At 49.5% G+C, this 15,458-nt stretch overlaps 4 protein-coding genes; 2 read left to right on the top strand and 2 right to left on the bottom strand.

Annotated features, from left to right (window-relative positions):
* Positions 1-790: 790 nt before the first annotated feature.
* Positions 791-3,239, bottom strand: FFUJ_04950 (probable LSB6 LAs17 Binding protein; the record flags this gene model as incomplete). XM_023571703.1 has 3 exons in its annotated part: positions 791-1,691; positions 1,742-2,527; positions 2,578-3,239. The coding sequence occupies 3 exons, from the start codon at positions 3,237-3,239 to the stop codon at positions 791-793; spliced, it is 2,349 nt and encodes a 782-aa protein (XP_023425963.1).
* Positions 3,240-6,061: 2,822 nt separating this feature from the next.
* FFUJ_14890 (uncharacterized protein) lies at positions 6,062-6,565 on the top strand (the record flags this gene model as incomplete). The annotated part of the gene is made up of 1 exon (XM_023571702.1): positions 6,062-6,565. The coding sequence occupies one exon, from the start codon at positions 6,062-6,064 to the stop codon at positions 6,563-6,565; it is 504 nt and encodes a 167-aa protein (XP_023427111.1).
* A 955-nt stretch (positions 6,566-7,520) lies between these two features.
* Positions 7,521-11,234, top strand: FFUJ_04951 (related to coxI translation protein CYA5; the record flags this gene model as incomplete). The annotated part of the gene is made up of 1 exon (XM_023571701.1): positions 7,521-11,234. The coding sequence occupies one exon, from the start codon at positions 7,521-7,523 to the stop codon at positions 11,232-11,234; it is 3,714 nt and encodes a 1,237-aa protein (XP_023425962.1).
* A 426-nt stretch (positions 11,235-11,660) lies between these two features.
* On the bottom strand, positions 11,661-14,087 carry FFUJ_04952 (uncharacterized protein; the record flags this gene model as incomplete). XM_023571700.1 has 2 exons in its annotated part: positions 11,661-13,751; positions 13,806-14,087. The coding sequence occupies 2 exons, from the start codon at positions 14,085-14,087 to the stop codon at positions 11,661-11,663; spliced, it is 2,373 nt and encodes a 790-aa protein (XP_023425961.1).
* Positions 14,088-15,458: the final 1,371 nt, after the last annotated feature.

The following is a 15,458-nucleotide window of genomic DNA, read 5'->3' as shown; positions in this document are numbered from 1 at the left end:
AAGATAACACAGTATGTCTGGCATTCTGGAAGACCCAAGATGCCAACAGTATCTATGAACTCAGTCATGGATGCTACAGCATGATGCCTAAAAAATGAATGGGCTAGTCTATAGCCTTTATCCATATCCTTCTATTTTGCGGTGGGCTATCATAACGACATCTAAATTTTATCATCATAACCCATGTGGCTTCTGTAGCCCAAAACCCCAAGACACCACTGAATACTGTACCAGGATAAGCACACCAAATTCCGTACCACGGCCTTTGAACCATAATGTACAGCAATGACATGTCAGCTCTTGACCCCGCTCTGCTCGCACACATCCTCGCTTGGTTTTCGAGTTCTCCTCATGCAAGTCAGATTGGATTCTGTGGCTTGCTTGCAAACCTGGGCGGCCTGTTTTTTCTTTTCGTAGCGATAGTACACAGGCTTGCAGTGAGACAAGTGTTCCAAAAGGACCATTGTGTCTCTGGAAGAAACCTCCCGGTGACCAGCATCATGCACATAAATCCCGAACCAGTAATGCTCAACCAAATATTCGAACAAGCTGCATATTGGCCAAGAGAGGAACTGCACGGATTCAACAGGTTTCCCCTGGATTTATAAGATTAAGGTGGCCTTAATAAGGGATGCAACCTCACGTAATGTCATATTGGGAAGGCCACACTGTGAGGTGACGTGACTGCTGAGACCTTGACAGAGATAGTGTATCCAATGCCTGCAGTTTCTGAGGACAGACAGCCGTTCAAATCAAAAGCAAAGAAATACTGCGGCCAAGGTTGAGGCCCCTACCAGCAGGTGAAGACGGGATTCCTACTCTTGACGGCTTCGAGCCGCTCAACAATGACCTTGCGTTGGTTGCCCATCTGCCCCTCAGCTGCAGCATATCCTAGGTCACCTTCTAGATCGTCGGTGTAGTTCTCATTATCGCCATAATACTGCTGCGCGATGGTGTTGCTGTTACGACGGGCAGCAGCGTTGGCAAATGAATATCTTCGTTGCTGTCGCGGTGCCTGCTGGCGTGCTGGTTCATACATGTTGAGTGCACGAACGGGACCCTGGTAGCTGTTCCTAAACCCAGCTGCCTGGACCGTGGGACGCTTGCCTATGTCCCCACCGCTTTGTTGCTGCCCCGCTGGTGCCAGGAGGTTGGGTTCGGTTGGGGGAAGCTCATCTGGTGACTGAGCAGTCTCGCCTGTCGGAGATGAGAGCTCGAATCTACCTGGATGAGGCATATCGGCGGGTGCACTGGCCAGACCGAGAAGGTCCTCGATTGGAGGATTACTGGTCGGAGCCGAACTAGCAATGTCGGCCTCATCCATGGATTGACGGACGTGGGGGTTGCGGCGGACTTCCGAGGACGTATTGCGCATAGGAACAGCAACAGGAACGTCAACTAGATCATCCCAGACGCAAACTCTCGCTCGGCGGGTCAGTTCAAGAGGGCCATGATCAGGAGTCTTGAGTGTCTCAACGACGTTCCAGGCCTGACCCTTCATTACGGCGACTTGCTTAGCAAACATGCGTTCCTGGAAATCAACATCCATCTGGAACACCCTCTTGAGAGCGAGGATCGTCTGAGTCCACCATGATGTGGAAGTCAGCAATGGTAAAAAGTGATCCCGTGTCTTTTGAGAAAATGGCCTTCCGATGAGGTCGACGGGGAGGAAAAGCCAGCCAAAGGGGAAACTGAGCACACAAATTAGCATACCTCTCACAGCGTTGATATATGCACTAACCTTCTCCAGGCATCGGGGTGTTTCCAGGGCCATGACAATGAGTTGTCAATAGCTCCAATGGTAATTGCTGGCTCGTTTCCTGCTGGCTGTCGGCTTGAGGCGCTCATAGGTCTCTGGGTCTTATAAGGATATGACGCCCTCGTAGCACGAGGCCCTTGTTGTGAAAGATCAACAGGCCGAGGGCCCTCTTCCTCTGCGACGGGTTCCATGTTCATTTGGATGGGGTCTGATGCTATCGAGGCCTTGCCTGTCTCCCAATCAACCTTGATCATCCAATTGTCCAGACCACGATCTGTATTTCGCATAATGTAGTCAAGAATGACTAGCTTCTCAAGCTCTTCCCGCAGAGATTCTTTCAAGTTGTCGGTCCATATGAAGTTATCAGGACCCAAAAGAGTCGCGGCTTGGATAGCTTCTTCGTCGTCGCTGTTGTATCCATCATTCGGCGAGGCGTTTCCTGATGGACGGCAGCTCTCGGTCCATCTCCTCTTCTTCTTACTCTGGCCATCGTTTGTACGGAATCCTGACCAGTATTGATCCGGCCAAGGATGTTCACGAAGGAACACGTTGGCATCCTTGAAACCCTTGAGGAAGACTTGGAAGCTGCCGGGCTTTGCGGGGAGAGGCTTCTTCTTGCGATGGAACTTGCGGCGATCCCAGAATGGATAATGGAAGGATTTGGAAGCAAGCCATACAACGTCTGTGTATGGAACGAGATGTGTTCGTAGTTGGCAATCGAGTACGTAGGCAGCTGCTTCGCTGACATAAGAGAGATTGGGGATAAGACTGCATAAGCATTAGCAATGACAGGGGAAGTCTTGGCGAAGATGACATACCAGGCTCTTCCAAAGCAGCAAGGGAACAAGTTTCTGTGAATCCACTTGTTCCATTTGGGGTTTCCCGCGGCGTATGGCTCCTCATCCTTGGGTTTGAAAACACCGACAATCTTGCCATCGGGATTTCGGGCAAAGTAACTACCAGAACTGCCTTGAGAAATCATACTCGGGTGGATTTCTTGCCGAATAGCACTCCGTACGCTTTCCACGATAGTTTCAAACTCTGCTCTGGTCATGACGCCTTCCTGCGGCGCCGCAATGCTCTCAGCGGTCACCGGTCGAACACCCTCGGGAGGTTGGAAGACAGAATAGTGAATTTCAAGGCGCTCCTCTTCGCCTTGCTGGTTCTTCCCCTTGCGCTTGAAACGCGAAGCGATCTCGTCTGCCCATCGCTCCAGACGAGCATTGATGGCCTTGAGGTCGACACCGGCGCTACTTCCTGAACGATGGCGAAATTTGGGTTGCGATGACGAGGCAAATGATTTGGGACTGGCCATGCCAGAACGATGGCGCGGTTGAGTTACGGGGGCATATCGTGGAGCAGCCGCGGGCTGTAGAGATGCGTAAGATTGGGAGAGGGGATCCTCATCTGAGTCGTCGCTGATGTCGTCGGCCTGTGCGAGGCGTTCATAGCCTGTTGTTGCGGGTCGTGATCGAGGCATGTTGGCGACGGATGGGAATAAGGCGGATGAAGATGGGGATGGAGATAGAGAGTGATTGGGGCGGGATCAGAATGTTTTCAAGGCCATTCCCTAGGTAGAGGTCGAAATCTTAGGACTTGGGTTCGTTGATGGAGAATTTGTTCGATTACTCGATCGTGACGCGTGTTGATTTAGGTTGAAGGGGGGTGGAGGGATAAGATTATAGAAGGATGTTGTTGTTATTCTAGAAAAAGGAGTAATATGGTTTACCAAGAAGGAAGTAGTGAAGAGAAGGTGAAAAAGGGCAGTATCGAGAAGAGAAACGAACCAGCAACAAGTATCTGTAAGTCCTTGGGGGTTTTGTTGGCAGTGACAACCAAAACGAAGCTGGTTACAGAATGACGATGCGTGCCTGTTTGAGGTTCCAGGTCGTGGACATCATCCATTCAAAGCTTGTGACAGGCCAAAAACCAGCCAGACTCCAGTTGACAGCAGCAGGCAGAGCAGCCTCCACAGCCAGTGAGCCTAGGCCTGGGAACTGGGGCCGGAAGTGATTGGTGGATACTGACCCCTGAGCGGATGCCGGGCCTAACCAAGACCCGGAAGGGAGTTGAGATCGATTGGCTTTTAGTGATGATGATCTTTTGGGTTGAGGAACGGCGCATGAACTTAACATGATTTCTTATTGACTGACGCGGAAGTTGTTATTTCTTTGCATTGGATCCCTTCATGCTCACCTCCTTTCTTTTTTATCTCTCCAAATACCACTAACAAGTGTCATATTAGGGGCCGAAGTGTCCGGCTGATAATACGGAGGAACGGCCTCACGGACATTTGAGTCCGCCGAACAACAGATCACGGCCGCCTACGGAGCTGCCTACTCTAACCAACAACGACGCAGAGTTTATCGTATTATCGGAGCATCAACCCGAGAGTCTAATAAGTGACTCCGTACTCCCAACAATTCCCATTCCGTTTCCCGTGACAGCAGAAACGGAATTTCCTTTGCCCTTCCCCCCTTTAAACTTTCCACAACCAAAGAGCGTTGGACAGCATCAGTAGAATAGTCTCGGCCCTAGTGTGACCTCACAAATCTGCACCACTGCTCGGAACAAGCCGAGGTTCTTGGGGGTTTTCGTTTGACGGATGTTTTTAGAATATCTACGAACTGAAATGATTGACGCAAGGAATCTTCGACAACGCCACCACTTGGAGGCGAAGCCGCCAATCTAAAAAGACAGTCAGTCCATACATACACACTGTACCTAGAACTAACGAGAATGGGTTTGGTTGAGTTGGTTGGTAGCATTGGAGTGCCTGGGCGCTAACAAAACTCCTTTGATCGCGTGCAACTTGTGATGGAGGGTTTCCAAGCACGCCAACCTTGGAAAACACATGGCTAAAACTGCTGATGATGACGGTTACAAAAAGGCAATTGCAGGCCACTATCTCATGAGTTATGCAGTATTTGACGACCAAGTTGCTGATTCGGGCCAGATATTTTGTAATTGTAACCTGGCAATCAGCTTCTGAAAATGATACAGGCACAGATAACATCAGAGCTGATACGTCGGCCTGTACGTCATGTTATGCATCGTCATGTTTCGTCAGCTCTAGTTCGGTTATGATCGTCTAGCTCAAGCTTCTGTGTCTGGGGTTGAAGTGAAGCCTTTCCATACCAGTCGTGTATGGCTTTTATTGACGAATTGCCTTGGAGGGAGGGCCAAGCCAATCCAGTCCAGTTATACCGGTACACCTATGGATAGGTAGGTTGCTACACTGCTGCAAAGGTAAGGTAGCGTAGCAGTCTGTCCAACGGCCTGCTCCGCGCAAGGAAAGCAATGGAAGATACCTTGGCGCCTCATCGTGCGAACAAGATGCTGCTCTTCAAGGTTCGATCCTGCGAGGTGAGGCTAAGCAACAGAGTTCAGCGCCAACGTGAGGCCGATCTTGTCTGTAACACCATCAGCTTATCAGTACATACGTCCATTCAGCTGCATCATCATACTGTATGAAGTAGATGTGCTTATAGCATGAAGTATTATGATATTGTCATTGCTTTGCATACGTGACAAGCATTAGACAGCGGCAGATAAACAAACAAACAAACAAACAAAATACAAAATACAGCGTTTCAGGGGTCGCTATTCGTAAGCAAGTGCAACAAAAAAGTGACCATTCCATCAGACGATTGAGCGGACAAACCATGAGATGAGACGCATCCCCAAGTCCAATTTTTCCTGCAAGTTCCATGTCAAACAACGGGGGCCATCTCCGGATGTCAATGCCGCACCCCACACTTCACTAATGGAACTCTAGCGTCTGGCTTCCTCGCTACGGGCCTATACCTACCTACCTGACGCTACAGCCTACACCCTCTAACTGAGTCTAACCCTCCGCCGGGTCCATCCCTTGGACCTTCAAGGTTTCAATCCCTTCCATGGAACTACAGTCCCATTCCCGAGGTGTCTGTCCCCCTTTTACATCCTTTTTTCTTCTTGGTAATCCTCTATTTATAAACCCCGAGTGAGGCCCTCTACCTCCCTCATCCTCTTCTTGATCAACTGTCCAGGCAAAAACAAACAACTGACCTTGACTTATATGCTCATCCCTGCCACGTCTACTCACATTTGACCACCACCACTCGTTGCTCAAGTGACCCCAAACATCACAGAATTGATTTGTTGGCTCGATACCTTCGTTGCTACTTTGACCTGCCCGTTTCTGTTCTCTATCTTCTGCATATAACGTATCTATCTACCTTATCTTGCCTTGACTTATCCGCGGTTCCACAACCACCCAACTCCAACTCCCATCACACACCACGACAAAGAAAGCACAACATGACTGCTCGAGTTGCACCCGGCTCTTCATCCTACGCTGAGCCGCCAGCTATCGTTTCCCCTAATGCCGATCACGATGTCCTACGAGGCCGTAAGAGAGAACGAAGCATGACCCGAGGAAGCGTCCGCTCATTCCGAGCTGCTCCAGCAGACGAGTCCAGCAACTTGCGAGGCCGTTCTCGCCGTCGGGCCGCATCTCCAGCTCTGAGCTACGCATCTCGACCATCCTCACCTAGAAGGGTGCCATCTCCCACAAGACGTCGACTTCTCCATGCTCGCCTTCGCCGAGAACACTGTCCTTCCCGTGTTGCGTCTCCTGTCGAGCAGCAACTCCAACAGCATAGACCAGTTCGACGAAGGCAGCGAACTCGGAGCCAGAGCCGGGGTCCTCGGCTGGAGATGGAGCTCTCAGCTCAGCATTCCACTGATGGATTTTCAGGACTACGGAACGAGGTCCGAGCCTCTTCTTCTGACACCACAGACGAGGCCAAGTCCAACGCATAAAAGCGATATTGCTAGTCTATATCATAATTTGCCTTCAAATGCTGATGTCTTATCACCCTTGAGTGGGTTATGAAGACACAAAAAAGACGGAAACCAGACCGATACCCCATATTCTTAATTCTTTATGTACGATGACCGGATACTGCACTGTCTTTGGTTTCTTTTCTGGGTTCTATTGCACTGAGAGCTGGTTATCTCGGAGTTACCAGATTGTGTCATGATATTGGTTCCCGTGGGTGTTTTTCATTATTGGGAAATTGGATCTCTTTGACGTCGTCGTATATATGGATAAGATGGCGGCGCTATGAGATTTTGTATGATGCCTTTACTGGTATGTGAGAGCAAAAAGATATCCTGGATCGACATCCACCAGAATAAATTGATGAATATTGAAACAAGCGCCCAGTGATGGTAACCATCAGTACTCTGAATGTGCTTATCTTTGCCTCTGTATTTGAATTTTGCAGTCTCCAAAACAAGAACACTGACATTTTATAACTTCAGTTGTGTCAGTACTGAGGCATCAGTAAAAGATCCTCTGAAGAACCACAAATTCTAGACTCGATGATGATTGCAGAGGGCCCTGGAGGCAAAACGGCCGACCCCGCTAACCGCCATCTAGATCATTTCATTGGTCACAAAACATCCCTAGGCCATTTTCCATGGTGGATATCGGCTGATGTTAACGACTTCGATCTTTGTGAGGACCGAGCTAGAACTTTTTTTTTTCGATACATAGCGATTGGAGTCTTTATGATTTGCGATATTCGATAGAACGTTTCTTTCTCACTTCTACGGCCCTGCCGTGTGTATAGTACGACTGCTCTTTATCGGTTCGAGCTCTGAGGCTCTTCAATTCGGATCTCTGCTTCTCGGTTTTGTCCACTTGCCACCAAGCATGAACAACGTCTATCCTTAACCTTTCAACATAATACAGATCATCCCCTTGACTTCAATGCTCGAGCGAACAGCTGCGAATTTGGAGTCGCGCAGTCTCCAGCGCATATTTCACAAGACCTCGATTCGATCTCGACGATTACATACAGGCTTTTGGCAACATGGAGCCGCTGCTATCGACCTTTCTAGTTTCTTGCCAGGCTCTATAGGATCTGCTCAAGCTGCCGCCCCCGGACCGGAGACAAAGCAATTACAGTCAAATCTACTTGCTTCCGTCTTAGTCCTCGACTTCCTCTACCCAAAATCGACTCTTCCTCTCTTACGCAATCTCTACCCTGAACTACCCAACTCTCAGTGTGCGCAAAGAACAGCAATCGTTCCAACAAGACGAGCATACTCATCGATAATACCTCCGAATACGACCGATACGAATCAAGCAGATGAAAAGAACGAAAACCCCGAAACGACGGCTCCTAATCAGCCTGAGCGATCGCACGAGACGGCACAACGCTACGAGATAGCCGACATAGCTGAGGACCCAACTCTGTTTCCTGGTGGAAAGCCAACAGTGAGCTCCAAAGCTGAGCCAGAGCTGCAGCAAGTACGGAAACTCCAACAGCTGTTGGATAGAAAGGGTGGCCATTTCCAAGATGTTTGGGACCAGTACTCGGTGCTAGACAATGACCAAAGAGGTTTCCTACGTGGCCAGGTAGTACAGTATCTGTCCCGCTCTCACAGCATCGTTGAGACAGGAAGAGCCCTCTCAATATTCCGCCAAATCCCGCCAAACTCATGGGATAACGACACCTTGACTGCAGGAATTATCTTGCTTCTACGGTCCGGGGATCTTCCTTCGGCTGTGGAGTGCTTCAAAACGGGATTGGAAACGAGAGGGTTGAACCGCGGACTTGAATACTTAATGGCGGATGCGATCAACTCGAAAAAATGGGCGGCAGCTTTGGAAGTATGGGTTTCATTCTACAAGAGCCGCATCAAAAGAAGACCCGATGCTTTAGCCCCGGAACTAGAACGACTTCAACAGCTTGCGTCTCTTCCTGCACAAGGATCTCATTACTTCTCCTTTCGAGCCTATCTGGTTGGCGAAGGCGCAGAGCAGCATAGGAAGATCAGGAAAGACCCTGTTGCCTCGCTAGCCTTGTCCTCCTTCCGGAAGTTCTTTGCCAACATGGCATTACGAGAACCGTGCCGCCCCAGGCATGCGACAGTTATTCTTGAGACTCTGAAGGATCGAGATGCATACAACATGTACCTGAACATCATGATCGATCGCTGGATGGTAAAAGAGGAGAGTCGGGCTACCATGGAACGTCTTGTTCCTATCTACCAGAAGTTCAGAGAACTGCCAGACGCACAGCCTCTGATGACTGTCTTACGTGGCATGTTCAAGATTTGCTTTCCAAAGAGGACTGCCAGACTTGAAGAAATTAAAGACGACTGGATTCGTTACAAAGGCGGGCTCAATCAATGGGGGTATGAAAAATTTCTGAAGTATTACGCTGAGAGGGGTGATGTGCGAGCCGTCAAAGAGTTATGGCCCAAGTACATCGAAGGTTTTCCTGAAGTGGTACAGTCCCCCCGTGGATTCCGAAGCACAATAAACGTATATGCCCAGCTTGGAGACGTTGAGAATGCAAAGAAAGAGATGGACAAAATGACCAATGAATACGGTGTTGAGCCGGACCTCGACAGTTGGAACACATATCTCAAGGCTTACATGAGGACCAACGACTATGATGCTGTCATGAAACTGTTTGAGGATATCGCAGAAAAGCACGAGCCGGATGCATACACCTATGCACACACCATGGCCATGACTGCTAAAAGGGGTGATTTGGAGACTACCCTAGAAGTATTCAACAAGTCACAGGAAGCTGAGGTACCTATCTCCATACAAATGGGTCTGGCTCTGGTGGTGGCATACTGCCAGAATGGTCTTCTTTTTGAGGCCGAGAGCCTTTGCATTGAGCTAACCCATCGTAAGCTCATATCGGAAGCTATTTGGAACCAGCTTATCAACTTCAACGGCGTCGAGGGGAACATCAGTAAGGTTTATGAACTACTCAAGCGCATGAGAGAATTTGGCGTGGAATGGGATGATGAGACATACACCTTTCTTCTCCAGGCGCTTATCCGAGTCAACCAAATCCATTCCGCCTATAATTTACTCAAGCGTGGTGTTGAGGAGAGTTTATTCCTTGTCACCCCTGCGCATTTTGCTACCGTTATGGCTGGAGCTGCTCGTAATGGACAGCACGAGCTTGTTGAAAGTCTTTTCTGTCGACTGCAACAGTCAGATTTACCTATTACCTTCAGTGCTTGGGTTGCTCTCGTCGGCGCTGCCGTTAAGAGGAAACCCGGTGTTGAGCGAACCCAGAATTTGGCTAAGGAATTTGTCGCGTACTTCGAAAAGGCTGCTGCGACAGCAAAAACGACAGGGGAGTCGATGCCGGACGAGGAGGTTGAAGCGACCGACTCCAGCAATCTCGCAAGACTTAAAGCCGAAACCAAGTTCCTTGGTCGAGCGATCAATCTACTTACCGAGCTTCGAGACTTTGGCTCCATTGAAGAATTGCTGAGTCTATTCGTTGAAATCTTCCCCGAGTTCAGGAGCGAGCAGTTTCCTCCTGATGTCATGGCCGCTTTGATACACTCGCTTAACGCCGATCAGAGATACCGTGAGGCCATTTCGCTGTGGGACAAGACATGGGAAAGTGCCCTTGCATCCAGCCAGAAACGCTCAGGTGATGGCATTATGCTTGGTGCCGAATACTCTCTGTCTCGTGCTGTGGACGAAGTGGCAACAACATTCAAGAAGATAAACGAACCAGAGCTTCTCAGCAAGACCGTCGACAAGGTTACCGAGGCTGGGTTCAAGCTGACTCGGCAGAACTGGGTACGCATTATCCGTGATCTTTCTGACATGGGCAGATTTGAGCGTGCCGCGTACTGGTGCGAGAAGATGCTCATGCCAGGGTGGCAAGGCTGGGCACCCCCTCGGCGCAACGCGCTTTTGATGCGAAATACCCGTACCCTGAAACCACCCAACAATCTCCTCTACCGTCTGCAGCACAAGTGGATAGAGATGCGTAAGATGGCAGCCTGGTCTGCGGACGTTTCTCGCGTGCTATCAACTCTTGAGGAGAAGTGCCCACGTCTGCACCATGCTTTTGTCACATCAGAGATCAAGTCGATGCCTACGGCATACGTCGTAAACGGTAAAGATGTTTCGCCTGGTGAACTCGACAAAGTACTTCAAAGTCTGTCTTACCATTCTCTACTGAAGGTCAAGGAGGCTTTGCTCCGAGATTTGCAGAAGGAGACGAAGCGCGAGAAGAACCTTGGAGTGGCATCTGAGCCCCTGAGGGTCATTGACAACAAGACATGGAGGGAAATGCTGCACAACAGAGTTCGACGGTATGCCACTTTATGGCATTCTCGACGCAACGCGCACTTTGAGCTGAACCAAGCACTCAATGTTCCCAATGCATCAGACGACGTCAGAATCGAAGCAAAGGCAATGGGGTCCGAACAACCAGACGATCAGGTCACCCGCCAACGCTTCAGCTACTGGAACGCGTTCTGGGATCGTTACGATCAGAAGATTCACGGCGAGGAGCCGAGACCGAAGATATCATACTCGCATGTTAATCATCATGGGAGCAAAACCTGGGCACACACAGCAGAAAGACGCCAGAGAATGGCTAAGAAGCGGGCAGAGAGGTTGAGGAGGCAGATGTTTGATGATGACTGATTATGTATAACAGATTTATGTGTATAAAACCAAAAGATTCTACTATTTTTTGTACAATAGAAAATTCAAGCCATGACCAACACGTTGATCTTTTCAAGTTCAAAGTATGGTCAATTTCTGGTTAGTTCTTCCACAACAATTATGACAGAGTCGCGTAGTGTGGAGATTCAATTGACTATCTAAACCTTCTATGGCAGATTTTGCCTGGTATCGAGATACACCAAACGCCTGAAAGCAATATAACTCCTGGCCAGGTCCCTTTGATCCAATCTAATGATTAGACGGGGTAGAAGAACGCCATCCAGGGCAATCGATGCCCTCTATGATCCAATATACAGATGTTTGGCTATAATAAGACCCTTTCAACGAGGGCGCTTTATGTACGGTAGGCATGCTGAAACATGCAATTACTTAATTAACTTTTGTCTAAGGAGACATGTCATCCCGGTTGGGTGTCTCTGGAGGTGATGGTTGCTTGACCCCCAGGGAACGCAAGCGCTGCGAGAGCAGACCTTCAGCACCACCAAGTGATCCAGACCTGTTGAGAGCGAAGGCGTTACCGCCGTACCCAGGTTCGCCTTTGTTCAGCTTCTCGTAGAGCGCAGGTCCCGATGGTGAACCATTGGTTGAGTCCTTGGTCGAAGGACGACTGGCTTGGGATGAGCCAGGAGAACGCATCTCGTTGCCAAGAGCGGCAGTTGTGCCTGTGCTATTACTAACATCGCTGCTTGTGCGAACGCGGCCGGGAAGACAGAAAGGAATCGGGTCAAGTGGCAGGGTGTTACCCGCTGCAGAGCTGCCAGTAGGGGAATCATTGACTCGAAACATGCTGTCCATGGCATCGAAAGCCTGAGACGAAGGGCCAGGGAAGATCCCTACGCTACGTCTGCGCAACGCCTTTTCAGCGGCTAGCATAGCTCCAGGACCGGAGTGGGTAGGCAGCGGAGGATGCATCAGACGAATGGGTTTGTAAGGAGTATAGCGAGGCTCTGGCCACGTTGTTTCATTTCTGAGCTTCTCCTTGCCGTCGGGTACACGGTTTGCAAAGACAATGCGAATGCTTTTGTAAAGATAGTACCGCCCTTTGGCAGGGCAGCAAATGTGCAAATGAGCGAGATATCTCAAGATAGGGCGGTCACTGGCATTTACTTCGGACGCTGCAGGGGCGTTTTCAATAATAGGACCAGCTGAGTAGCTGCGCTGCCTCACAAAAGTCTTGGTGCCTGGTTCCATGCCCGTAAGGTCATAGGGAATCAGAAACAGCTTGACGGCAGTCTTGTTCGGATTCTTGACAATGATTTGGATCTGCCCCTTCTCCGGAATACGATAGCTTCCGCCTGGAGGGGCTTTCGCGGAGCCAGAGCCGGACCTGCGGCTGGCTCGAGAATTTCGACGTGAGATTTGCTCAGATCCTTGATCATCGAGACCGATATCCATCACGTCTTCGCTGGGTTTCCTGTCTGCAAATCGGCTTTGTGCTTTCTTCTTTGCCCGATGTTCATCGTCTGGATTAGGAAGACCGTTTTCAAGGTCAATCTGACCAACATAAGGACTCGGCCCGTCATCAGTATTTGATCTACCATGAGAGGTGCTGCTGTAGCTGTAGTACACAGCAGGAAATGAAAGAGTAACGTGTGGCGGGCACTTCAAACTGGACTTGCATTTCCCCTTACCCAAGACGCCGATTTGAGCGACAAAGTCCAGTGGCTTAGAAGGGGTCGTAGACATGCGGCCACGAAGAATACTCTCTTCATAAGATCCGACCATAGATGCGTGCTGAAGTGGCGAAGATTCTACGACCAGAGAAGATCTTCGTGGTCGAAGAAGAGCAGGCGTTGGCGGAGATGCACCGGCCTGCATGAAGCTTGGAGTTGAAGTCAATGATCTTCGAGGTTGATGTGCCTGATATGGGAATGCTTCTCTTCGATACGAAGGGACACGCTGTGGTAGAGAATATCGTGGCGATGGAGACATCCACGGTGAGGAAGAAGCCGAGTTTGGCATATAGCGACTATTCCCAGTGTATCCAAATCCATCTCTTGGTAAAGACATGTCGTGTTCTTCTGAGCTCTGAGCCTGAACCAAAGGACTAGTAGGTGGCTTATACACAAAGCTTGACGAAAGAGATGAGGATAGAGGCGACGTAGTTGATCGGAAACTCTCTGCACTCCCTGTAAATGGGATTCCCTTGTCGTGCTGGAACGGCGTATAGTGTCTCGGTGGTGAAGTTGCAATCCATGAAGTCTCTGCTGGTGCAGGATATCTACTCTTCGGAGCCGCACGATCCTTGGCTACTGCTTCCTCCTCGGTGAAGTTGCCGCTGTGTAGGGCCGATCTCGGTCGCTCGATGCTGAGGCCATCGCGTAATCTGTTGTCGAAATCGGGTTGGGAGTCGTTCTTTTCGGGTGTGATTTGGGCAGGCGCAAGTAGTGAAGGCTCTGATGGCGCTTGAGGTCGCTTTGTCTCGGGAGGAGGAGGAGGAGGAGGAGGAGCGTGGTGCTGAATAATAGAGTCAAACTGGGAGAGACCGTTAGAATTTGGATTCTACAGCAGAGAAACAGAAGAACGCACGTGACGGTTTGGGATCCAGGTCGGAGACTGAGCTCTCTTTAGTCTCTCGATTAGAGAAGCTCGATCCGATATCCCATTTTCAGCACATTCGGTTCTCTCGGGACTGTTGGTGCTTGACTGTGGTGGACTCTCAAAGATAGGCCCTTCGCAAAGGTCGGTACGAATGCTCTCCTCTGAAAGACGTCTAAGCGTCGGAGCTGGGGGTGGTATTTGGAGTTCAATAGGTGCTGCTGCTGGCTCAATAGAATCGTGATTGTCTAGATCGGCTTGAAAGATAGGCATGACGGCGATGTTGAATAGCTGTAACAGCAGCCGTGCAGTTTCTTAGTAGAATCCGTCATGAATAAAGAAAGACGAAAGAGCCGAGAGGTGGTGTTATAAAAGGTGACGGGTGATTCAATGCAGGGATTTTAGTTGCTGATATTGGCATCCAACGGGAGTGGCTAAGGTAGAGAAAGGGTCTGATTAATGAGCCGAGAGATGTGGATAATGATGTATCATGCGACGAGGACGATTAGAGCAATAGCCAGGCACGGCGTGGGTCGAAAGAATGCGAATCTGAGCATGGGATATGGGGAATCTGGGATCGTATCGTGGGACGTCATCCACCGAATATGACGACAGTTACACTGACGATGGAGTGAGTCTTGGGCGGTCCCGTCTTCCCCCGGGTAGAGCTAGAAAGGGCAAAGAAGAGGAGATGGGCTTATAAGTAGACGAGATGAGTTGTGTCAAGAGAGAGAGAGAGAAAGAGAGAGAGAGAGAGAGAGAGAGAGAGAAAGGCCATATGTTTAACGAGAGTCAGAGACTGAGAAAGAGAGAGATGAGGCGGGCAGAAATCAACAGGGTCTGGGTCTAGGTTTAGGTCCAGGTCCGTCCGGGTACAAGCAGTTATGATACGACGTTAATTCTATCACCAACTGGGGGCCGATGGCGGTGAATGTGTGAATCATTCCCTAACAAGTCTAACGCTAGAACAAAGACTAACAAGAGAGTAAGTCATGTACCTTGATGTTTATAGATGCCACAAGATAGAGGAGTTGTTTATTTGAACAACGCTTTCAGATCTCTTGTTATACCGAGTCCTAACAGAGGCGATATGATATCTTACTGTGGTCACTACAGGTAGGTAGTTTACCATGTAATACTCAATATTCATACCTTCAACACCATCAAGTGACCTACAGTTCGTGAGGTGGAGATACTGAACAGCCCCCCAGATATGCCAAATCCAAACTAACGACCTTTTTGGCTTGGTCTATGATGAAGCATCTCAACTTATTGCTCACAAGGCACAGCAGAAAAAGAAACTTTTCACCCACGCTAATCTACAGTGCTCACGTCCCTTGCGGATACCTGACGTTTAGCGCCTACTAAAAGGATTCCTAACATGCATTGGCTGTAATCGTGTGATGGGTGATGCAGACTTTGACGTGTAGTACTTTTGAGCATAACACCGAGACATGCTGTGCTGTGCCTTGTTATTGCTGAGCTCTACAGGAAGCTCAACAGTCCATAGACCAGCCATTCACCTGACTTTTAGGCAGTATGGACTCTCTCTTGTGTGACCTGGCAGTGCATCCTCAACCCGAAATAGTTATACCAGCATCTTCCTCCATCAGCCCACTTACAACTGTAGACCAATGATGTCCT

The sequence above is a fragment of the Fusarium fujikuroi genome, chromosome FFUJ_chr02 (assembly GCF_900079805.1).
Source record: "Fusarium fujikuroi IMI 58289 draft genome, chromosome FFUJ_chr02".
NCBI lineage: Eukaryota > Fungi > Ascomycota > Sordariomycetes > Hypocreales > Nectriaceae > Fusarium > Fusarium fujikuroi.
This window is presented reverse-complemented; position numbering and strand designations above follow the sequence as displayed.